Below are 9,858 nucleotides of genomic sequence, written 5' to 3' on the forward strand. Positions count from 1 at the left end.
GCCGCCGGCGCCTGGCACCCGAACTTAAATAAACCATTTCTTCTTACCCCGTTAAGTGTTTGCCGATAATAATAAAAAACAAAACAAAACAAAACAAAACGGTACTTCGTGTGCCGTTAAATCGGCTTCTGATCAACAGAAATAAACACGTCCAAGTTCGTTGATTTGCCATTTTTGTTTTCATTTCGTATCAGTCGGCGCTGCGTTTTCAAACGGTAAACACGCGCAACTGCAGCTGGAAAAACAAGGGAAAAATTCAAATGAAAATCGCAACTGAAGCGTTTATTTTACGTTAAAAGAAGAAGAAGAAAACACCTGCGCCTGAATTATTTGCAGCGCAGCTAATTGAAAATAATTGAAAACGTTCAATCAAAAGCTGCAATTTATCAATAATGTGGGTGTAATTAATTTTAAACGCTTCCGGATCACGTTAAAAAATATCATTCAAAGAAAACTTTTATCAACTTAAATATTTTAAGCGCAAAATTAAGTGTGTGTGCCATTGTTAATATTGACTTTTCGAGTACCTATTGGATTCCAATTAGGAAGAATACACAAAAAAATTAGATCAATTAATAAAGTAAATGCAATAATTATTAGCTGAAAAAATACGGATATCTATTTAAGAGTAATATAATATTGTGTTTTCTTTTAAACGATTTATTAAGCTAAGCTGCCAAGTTGTCTTTTAATAGAAATAATATATAATTTAAATATAAAAATAATATATAATATAAATATAAAAATAATACACAATATAAATATAAATATTTAATGCTAATAGTAGTAATAATAATTGTTTGTTAATTGTATACAAATATTCATTTGTGTGCTAGAAGAATTATAGATTCATTTATTAATATGGGAGCACATGTCGTATGTGTGATATCTAAATTCTGATATGTGTGATTCTGATATGTAAAATAATTCTAATCTTTTGACTTCTTAGAATCACCCATTTAGCTAATATTACTCTTACAAATAGTTAGCTCTGAAATTGTTTAATATTTCTCTTTTTCCATTTTCATCAACCAGAGCAATGAGCACATTACGTATACGCCCCCTTAAGCCGGCACTGCAGGCGATTGCCGTGCAGGAGCTGAACGAGGTGCCCCATCGGGTGGCCGATGACATTGAGGCCTTGAGGGATTGGGTGCTCAAGCAGCCGCATTTGCGGGGCTGCACCGATCAACAGTTTCTGTTGGCCTTTTTGCGCGGCACCAAATTCAGTTTGGAGCGTGCCAAACAGAAATACGATCGCTTCTATACGCTGCAAGCATCCATACCAGAGGTCTTCAATGAGCGACGTTTGGCAACGGATCCCTTGGTGTTAGATATTATACGCTCAGGGTAGGTATAGTGATTGCTCCGAATTGAATATAACTGCAAAAGAGAAAATTTACAGCACTTTTACAATCTGTTGTATGCTATGTTAACATTAACAGCGTGTCCTTAGCAGATGAATGCTGTGTTAATATTGACAGCTCACCTTAACAGTTGTTAACATAAACATTGTCACTTAACAGCTGTATGCTGTGTTAACTTTAACAGCGTATCCTTAACAGCTGCATGCTGCGTTAACTTTAACAGCTTCACTTTAACATTTACGTTACTTTTACATGTTTTTACTTGTTATAAAAATTCTTGCCTATTTCTTAAATTTAAATTAAATTTAAATTTTATTGGCTGCACACCAAAATATTGTCTGTGCTTCAGTTTAAAGGCTGCACACCAAAATATTATCTGTGCTTCAGTTTAAAGTTCGAGTTAAATATTTTTTTCGCCTATTTCTTGCAGCATCTTGCTACGCATACCGCAAGACGAGGAAGATACTGGACCCTGCGTGTCCATCATACGCGCCGGCTCCTATGATACCAGCAAATATAAATTTCAGGATATTATACGCGTTGGTTCCATGTTCGGGGAGATCATGATGTTCGAGGATGAAAACGCAACTGTTTCCGGTTACGTTGAGATCATGGACATGAAGGGCGTAACTGGCACTCATCTGTTCGCCCTGCAGCCGGAGCTATTGCGTAAATTCTCAGCGTACGCCGATGAGGCTATGCCCACACGCCAGAAGGGCATACATTTCATCAATGTGCCCCCGGCCTTTGAGACGGGTTTCAATACATTGCGATCTTTCTTTCCGGCAAAGATTAAGAGTCGGGTGAGTGCAGCTACATAATTCCCAGAGCTGGAACGATAATTATTCCGGCAATTTGTTTTGTTTTAATGCAGATTTCGGTGAGTTCCGATCCAGATGCCATATTCAATATTGTGCCGCGAGACTATTTGCCCTTGGAATATGGCGGAACTCACGGCATAGTCGAGGACATTAGCCACGCCATGGAAAAGAAGCTTTTCGGCTATGCACAATATTTCTCGGCATCGCAGCACTTTGGCACCGATGAAAAGCTGCGCGATTTTAGCTGTCCCGTTCTGGATAAATGCAGCTCGTTCGGTGCAGTCGGTTCTTTTCGAAAATTGGAAATCGATTAAACCGGATTATCGGCAATTTTATAGACAATTCACTTTACGACTGCGCATTACAAAATGAATTTTATTTTCCGATTTCCGTTTACGAGCAATGCCCTGCTAATCTTATCGTTTGTTAATCTTATGTTTACCCGGCGATATTATTTAATTGCTCTACTTAACATAGTGCATGGTAGGGTAGTGCATTTGGAGCCGAATAGACAATTTAACCTCTATAAAAGCTGTCCTTGAAAATGTTAAATATTTAAAAAATTAATTAACGCCTCACTATGCGATTCTCATGATAGGACCTAAAGATGCAGACTTGGGCACAGTTTATCTTCTAGCTTAAATCTTCTAGTTTAAATTTTGAGCCCCAGTCTAAAAACAATTTTCGTGTATTGTGAAACTCTATTTCTCATGCTATTCTCTGCTAATCTGCCTGTTAAAACGTACCAGGTAGTTAATCTGCATTGTATATATTTGACATGGGATGTACAAGAGCTTTTCGTCGACTTGGTGTTGCCACATATTTATAAAAACTGTTAAGCCCATGGCAACTACCATGAACTTTGCCGGGAGGATAAGAAAACTGAACTTAAGAATTGACCGCAAATAAATTTGCTTCATTTAATTAAAAGGAGGTTTTGATTTCCCCTTCAGCCCTTTAAATAATAACGCGTATATTTTGGTGTTTTGAATGTTTGGTTTATTTTAGTTTTCCATTTGATATCATTTACCATTGAGCCACCAAAATTGCTGATGTTTTTATTTTGAAAATGCCTCAAATTCGTATTATGGGAATTGTGTGTGTATATAAGTATGTGAGTCGCACTTAGTCGTAGTTAACCCGATGATCAGTAATAAATATACATAGATTTGAACTAGTTTTGAGTTTCTGCAACTACTCGTACATAATATTTTAGGATGTTGGTGTCCTTTTTTTTCTTTTCTGTAAAGTACACAGTGCCGCATTTCATACTTCGCTGATGGGTCGCGAGCTCTTACGCGGGGGTGGCGGGCTCGGCGGCGGACTAAAGTCCGTTTCCGTTTCGTTATAATTGTAGCGGCTGTCCGATGGCGACAGAGAACGATATGTGCGCGGCGAATGCATATAGGAGCCGCGACGGCCCCAGCTGCCGCTGTGTCGCCTGTGCCGGTCCATGCCGCGTTCGTCATCATCATCGTCGTCGTAGTCATCATAGTCGCTGTAGTCGTCGCGGTCATCGCGATGCGGTGAGTAACGATCGCGCGACGACGAAGTCGGCGGCGGCGAACGCATGCGGCCCAGCGGCGGTGGGCGCGCACCGCCGGCAGCTACTGATGGTGGCAAAAATGGCGGCGGCAGCCCCATAAACGGCGTGAACGGCGCCGGTAGGAATGGCAGTGGATTGGGCATGCTCAACAGTCCAGGCGAGCCGGGCAATGGCAACGGCGACGGCGTGGTCGTCAGTTCGCCCGCGCCCAAGATGCCTCCGTTGGAGGGCAGCGCATCCAGCGACACATCGCCCGATCCACTGGCCATGGCCGTCAGCTTGCGCCGCAGGCCGGCGGCTTCGGCCTGCGCCTCCTCGCAGCGTCGCTCGGATTGACGCGCCGCCAGCCAAGACTCGTGCGCACGATTCTCCAGCGTGCCCATCTGTGCCTTGTGCGAGGCAATCTGTGCCTCAATCTCGGCGCGCAGCTCGTCGTTTTGAGATCTAGGAGAGTAAATATGGTCAAATATGGATATAAACTAAATATATTTTACTTACTTCAGCATCTGAATTTCATTCTTCATCAGCGTTTGCGTCTCCACAGTGCTGGCATTCTCGCCCTGGTGCTGCAGCCACTTGGCCTCCTGCAAGCTGAGCTCTCTGAAACAGGTAAGGGTATTCTATTATAATAAAGTGTTTATAAAACAATACAATTTATGGATATGCATTACTAGGAAGCTAGACTTTTACAGAAGAAAATGGGGCTTCAGAACACAAGGGGTGGAAAATTATTGCAAAAAGGCATTTGATAAACATTTTCTATAAATACTCTTCTAAAAGAAATAGATACACAGTCTTTGGAAAAATCTACCCCTATGAAAAGCTAGTGTTAATTTTAGGTAACCCACTTTTGCAGCTGCGTTTCCTTTTCACGGAAATAGCCGGAGAGTACTTCGAGACGCGTTTGCGCCTCGAGTTTGTCGCGTTCGGACTGATTGAAGTCCTGCTTAAGCTGTTCGACGTCCGCGCTGGATGCCTGCAGCTGACTCTCGAGACGCGCCTTATTGGCCAGTTCCTGTTCCAGCTTCGTTTGCAGCGACATAAACTTTTTCTGCGCTGCATTCAGTTCGCCGCGTGTCTTCGCTGATGTAATTAGATCCTGGATTTTGGTATTGCCGTCCTTCTTGATCGCCTTTAGGCAATCTTCGAGCGCCTCGATTTTGGCTAAGCTGGTCTGCAGTTCGCTGTGCTCTTTGTCGTATTTGGCATTCAGTTCCATGATCTGATGCTGCAGCCGCTGCATTTCATAGTTGCGCGCCTCTAGAGCCTTGGCTAGCTCCTGTTCGGACTCCGCTTGGATTTCCTCAAGGCGCGTCTGCAGCTTTGATTTGTCCATTTCCAGCTCGTAGTTATCCTGCTGCAGCGACTTCATTTCGCTGGTTAAGCGCGTTGTCGACTCCGTATAGGAATATTGCAGCTCGCTATTCTCGCGACTCTTCTCCGCCAGACTTGCGTTGATGTCAATGATGATCTCTGCGAGAAATAGACAGGGAAAATGGATCACTTGTTTCTACAGGCTGTCAAGATGCTATCAACTCACTTTCCTGATCGTTGAGCTGGCGTTGCAGCTCGTCAACGGTGCTCATGAATGCCTCATCGCCATTCTGGCTGTTCAACACCTCGGACAACATTTTGTTCAGCTCCAAGCCCGCTTCGGCGGCATTGTCCAAATCCTGTGTGATGCATAAAGAAATATAATTTTAGCATTAATTTTCTATATTTTTTCCTTTGGCTCACCTTTTCCAGGGAGCTAACCTGCTCCTGCAGCTTGGCCTTCTCATAGAGCTCCGTCTCGAGTTGTTTCTTCAGCGCGACAACCATGTCGTTGGAGCCAAAGGAGTTATCCTCAATGCTCGAGAGCTTCGTGCGTGTTGTCATCAGCTCGTGCTTGATTATCAGGTTCTCCTTGTGCGCGGCCAGCAGACTGCGCTCCAGATGATTCAGCTTGGCGAGCAGAGCACCTTCCTGGCTGCTGTTGCAGAAGCAATAGTAGGTGAATATAAAGAACAGCGACGAGGCAGCCGCAATGACCACGCAAAGCAACAACAGGCTATGCTCCAACAGCTTCGCAGCCAACACCTCCACGAAATTGTCCAGGGTAATCGCAGCATGGCAGTTGCCATCCAAAGGCCGCGTGCAATAACCCTCGCCATGAGCATCAGCTGTGGGCATACAAATAAATTTGATTAGATTTAAGAATTTTAATTAATATTAATCAGAAATTGACAATTTACAAGGGATTTTATCTATAGGTTAGAAGCAGGGCCAACAAAATTAATTCTCTGCCTTTGGTTTCGGTTCGCAAAATTGTTTTCCATATTCCTGCACCTAAACTTAGTTGGTCATTTATTTTAAACAATTTTAATGAAAGAATTATATTTCTTTTTTACGATTGCCCGTTGTACAGAAAATATTGCATAACCTAAATATTTTCACATACAATTTGCGGGCTAAATTTGATCTCCACCCAAAATTGGCGTCCACCAAACATGGTAAGATGAATCCAATTGTTGGGGCCAAAGAAATTTTAGCTTTGGTAATGCGACTTGCGCTTCGATTAGGTTTTTAAATTTAATTCGAGCTTCATAGTCAAGCAAAAATTTGAACTTGTTCGGTTTTTAGCCCTTCTCAATATCGGAGTATATATCCTTCTAATATCTAATACCTTTTAGAGGTTTTCTTATATAAGCTTAGCCCCAAAGTTGATTCCATTTACGAGAAAACTTCTAAAAGGCATTTAATATTAGGAGGAGCTCCGAAGAAAATGTTTCTTTCTTGTTTTCCTGAGCACTTCCTTAGGAAAATAAGTTTTCTAATACTAGAATTGTTTCTATGGAAGTTGGACGATATTGTGATCCGATTCAATTTTGAAGATAGCACAAAAAAGACTCCTCATTTTCTAGCTTCTACTTTGTCAATAAATCCTAGCTAGTTATTGGAGTTCTACTCAAGTAAATGATTATGGTCACCTATAATACTAATTATATTTTAATTAATTATACTATAATTATATTTAGTAAATCGCAGACTTACCTTGCGGAATAGCCGCGCCTGAATAGAGCAAACGATGCAGCTCATCGTTGCCTGTAAGCGGCTCAGTTTTTGGTTCCTTGTGATCTTGATTGGATATGAACGAGTTGACAGTGTCCAAAATGGTGCCAAAGAGTCCCAGTCCCAGTCCCAGACCGGCATCTTCTTTGAGCGCTTCCGTTGGCAATCCAGTTGGCTCCACGGCGTCGGCAGCGTTGATTTGCTCGACTACGCCGCGTGCTGGTGGCGCAGGCGTTGGCTCTGCCTGGTGAACTGCATCATATGCATCAAATGCGGATGGAGTGGGCGTGGTGTGCGGCACCGCATTCCCGGCCAGTTGCTGTTGTGTATCGCTGGGCTGATGCAGCTCCTGTAGCTTCTCCTTTTGCTGCTGCTCCTCCTGCAGCTTCTCCTTTTGCTGTTGCTCCTCCTGCAGCTTCTCCTTTTGTTGTTGCTCCTCCTGCTTCTGCCGTTTCAGCATCTGTTGTAGGTGCTGCTCCTCCTGCTTCTGCCTTTCCAGCAGTTGTTGTCGCAGCTGCTCCTCCTGTTGCTGTTTCTCCTTTTGCTGTTGCTCTTCCTGCTGCTGCTTCTGCTGTTCCAGCAGCTCTTCCTGCTGCTGCTTCTGCTGTTCCTGCAGCTCTTGTTGCTGTTGCTTCTCCTTCTGCTGTTGCTCTTCCTGCTGCTGCTTTTGATGTTCCAGCAGCTCTTCCTGCTGCTGCTTCTGCTGTTCCTGCAGCTGTTGTTGCTCCGGATGTTGTTGCTGGTCCTGCTGCTGCTCCTTTTGTTTTTGCTCCTGCTGTTGCTGCTGCTGCTGTTCCTGCAGCTGTTTGTAGTATTCATTTGGATTATGCTGGAAATGCTGCTTTTTGAACAATGGAGGCAAGCTGGCCGGCACAATCAAGTCCTCAGTGGGCGTGGCCGTTGAGCTAGCCGCATCATTGACTGTCTGTGCTTCCTCTACCTTTGCCTGCGCTTCCTGTTGAGCTGCATCGACTACAGCTGCTGTCTGTGCTTCGCTTGGCACACTTGGTTTCTCGACATTGGCTGCAACTGGAGCTTCGGTTTGCACCTTAACGGATTCTGTTTCATTTGGCTGCGCTGCTTTCGGCGCTTGTGTTGGCTCTGCTACAATTGGATCCGGCTGCACCTTTACTGCCCCTTCAACTTGTGCCTTGCTGGCTTCTTCTGCTGCTGTCTCTGTTGTTGGCTTGGAGCTAGCTTCTTTTACTTCGTTTTCCTTTTCAATCTGCTCGCTTATCGCCTGACTTGGCACAGTCTCCGCTGCGGTTGCTTCTTTAGCCTTGGGCTCTGCGACTAGATCCGACAACAGCTGAGCTTTCGTTTCCTCTTTGGGCAGCTCTGCATCATTTTTTGTAGCATTGAGTGCAGGTTCTAAGCCTGGTGCAAGGTGCTCAGATTCTGTTGCACCTACAGCTGCTTCTGTTTGTGGCTTTGCCTCCAGCTGCAGTTGCTCCTCGGCGGGCACAGCGCTGACATTGCGCGTTTCTATAAGCAGCAAAGCTGGAGTTGCCTTAGGAATGACGTCCGGCTGGGCTTCAACGACTTGGCTGTCATTACTTGTAGCTGTTTGTGACGGAGTGCCAGCTACGGCTGCTTGCTTTTCCTTATCTTCGTTTGTGGCATTCGTTTGTTGAGCGTCCGCTGTTGCTGCTGCTGTTGGCTGTGTTGCCTCTGGCTCAGATGTTTTGGCCACTTGAGCGGCTGCAGCATTTGCTTTGTTATCGGCTTTTGTTTCGTTTTGTATATCGTTGACTTGGCTATCAAGTGTTTCCTCGACATCGTCGTCGTCTTCTTCTTCGTCGTAAATTTCCTCGTCATCCGCTGCGTAATCGAATGTGTCATTGCTTTTCGTTTTGCCCTCGAGCTCAGCATTGTTTTTGGCGTCTGCCTGGGAAAGGTTCTGAGTTCGTTCTGTAACAGCGGCCACAGCCTCCAGCGGCAATTCCGTGCCATCGACCAGCTGAAGATTGGGCTGTACAGGTGTTATTGGAGATGGTGCTTCACTGCTGCTGGTTTGCTCCTGCTCAGTGAGTATGGCCAGCTTGAGTGTGTCCAGCGGCGAGGTGGTTGTTGTTGCTATATCATCGACTGTTTCGGAGGCATTGAGCACAGCTTGCGCTTGCGCCTGCTCCAGCGGCACTTGTGGGTCTTGAGCTGGACTATTCGCAATGGGAGCTGTTGCTGGTGCAGCAGCTGTTGCCGGGTTGGGTGGCCAAACAACTGGCACTTCATGCTTGAGATCTTTTTCTTTAATCATAATTCTCTTCTCCATGATAAAATCCTTGTTGGCATAGCCGCGACGTCCATTGATCTCCACGCCCCACAGCTTCGGATTGTTGCCAGCGCTCTTGGATAATATACGCACTGGCGAATGAATCTTAAAGGGCAGCATGCCATCTTCTCCAGCCGCATAGCTGATTTTAGCAGTACCGAAAGAGATGATCTCTGCGAAAGGTTGGGGAAAAAAACAATAAATAAATCAAAGTATTATGAAATGTGGTTTCTTATCGCAGCCAGAAATAGGGTCAGGGTTAATCTAAAGCTTTAGTTTGCATTTTTATCCCGGTAATTGTGTTACCGCATTGCTCGCAATACTTACGTTCACATTTTTCGTCAGCGCACAGTCTTTTGTCGGACAAAGCCCACGTCGTCGGAAGACATGAAAGGGAAAGTGTTAGTGTTATGGTCAGGTATATGGCGAAATCACTCCACGGCGTATTGGTTGGGGCTTTTGCGTTTGTTGGCCGCATTTTGCATTGTCTTTATTTGTGGCACTGTTTACAATCGAATTAAACTAAACCACGGCTATAGTAACAATACAGTTTGTGTGCGAAATTTTTTTTGTGTATTAAAAATTTCTTCACATTAGCTGAGTTGGCTTTTCGTCACAACAGCTGCTTGTCGGTGCTGCCACATTTCTAAAACAAATCGACTTATCGATAGATTTATATATACTGAATAAATCCTAAGGTTGCTCGCAATTACAGTCATTTTCTCGATGTAAATCAATGTTGTGTCAATTACCACACAACTGTCAATTTTATTAATCTTTGTAGAAATATTAAAATTCTGG

The 9,858-nt window shown here is 44.1% G+C and overlaps 2 protein-coding genes across 2 annotated transcripts; one reads left to right on the forward strand and one right to left on the reverse strand.

Annotated features, from left to right (window-relative positions):
• Positions 1-196: 196 nt before the first annotated feature.
• Positions 197-3,362, forward strand: LOC135435654 (retinol-binding protein pinta). Its single transcript, XM_064692823.1, has 4 exons — positions 197-394; positions 1,036-1,350; positions 1,798-2,170; positions 2,242-3,362. Exons 2-4 carry the CDS (start codon positions 1,040-1,042, stop codon positions 2,500-2,502), a joined length of 945 nt encoding a protein of 314 aa, XP_064548893.1. The 5' UTR covers positions 197-394; positions 1,036-1,039; the 3' UTR covers positions 2,503-3,362.
• Positions 3,165-9,711, reverse strand: Tango1 (transport and golgi organization 1). The gene is made up of 7 exons (XM_064692822.1): positions 9,385-9,711; positions 6,768-9,230; positions 5,472-5,896; positions 5,275-5,407; positions 4,583-5,207; positions 4,233-4,334; positions 3,165-4,178 (listed from the first exon to the last, which is right to left on the reverse strand). Exons 1-7 carry the CDS (start codon positions 9,533-9,535, stop codon positions 3,455-3,457), a joined length of 4,623 nt encoding a protein of 1,540 aa, XP_064548892.1. The 5' UTR covers positions 9,536-9,711; the 3' UTR covers positions 3,165-3,454.
• Positions 9,712-9,858: the final 147 nt, after the last annotated feature.

Source organism: Drosophila montana, unplaced genomic scaffold, assembly GCF_035044405.1.
Source record: "Drosophila montana isolate Dmon_TW-CO22-7 unplaced genomic scaffold, ASM3504440v1 contig_3640_1, whole genome shotgun sequence".
NCBI lineage: Eukaryota > Metazoa > Arthropoda > Insecta > Diptera > Drosophilidae > Drosophila > Drosophila montana.

Bases quoted from the DNA above. Each gene is read 5' to 3' on its own strand.
- LOC135435654 (XM_064692823.1), top strand. From the start codon at position 1,040: ATGAGCACATTACGTATACGCCCCCTTAAGCCGGCACTGCAGGCGATT. The intron at 1,351-1,797 runs GTAGGTATAGTG...TATTTCTTGCAG, and splicing joins TTAGATATTATACGCTCAGG to CATCTTGCTACGCATACCGC. The intron at 2,171-2,241 runs GTGAGTGCAGCT...GTTTTAATGCAG, and splicing joins CGGCAAAGATTAAGAGTCGG to ATTTCGGTGAGTTCCGATCC.
- Tango1 (XM_064692822.1), bottom strand. From the start codon at position 9,535: ATGCGGCCAACAAACGCAAAAGCCCCAACCAATACGCCGTGGAGTGAT. The intron at 5,208-5,274 runs GTGAGTTGATAG...TATTTCTCGCAG, and splicing joins CCAGCTCAACGATCAGGAAA to AGATCATCATTGACATCAAC. The intron at 4,335-4,582 runs GTGGGTTACCTA...TACCTGTTTCAG, and splicing joins AAGGAAACGCAGCTGCAAAA to AGAGCTCAGCTTGCAGGAGG.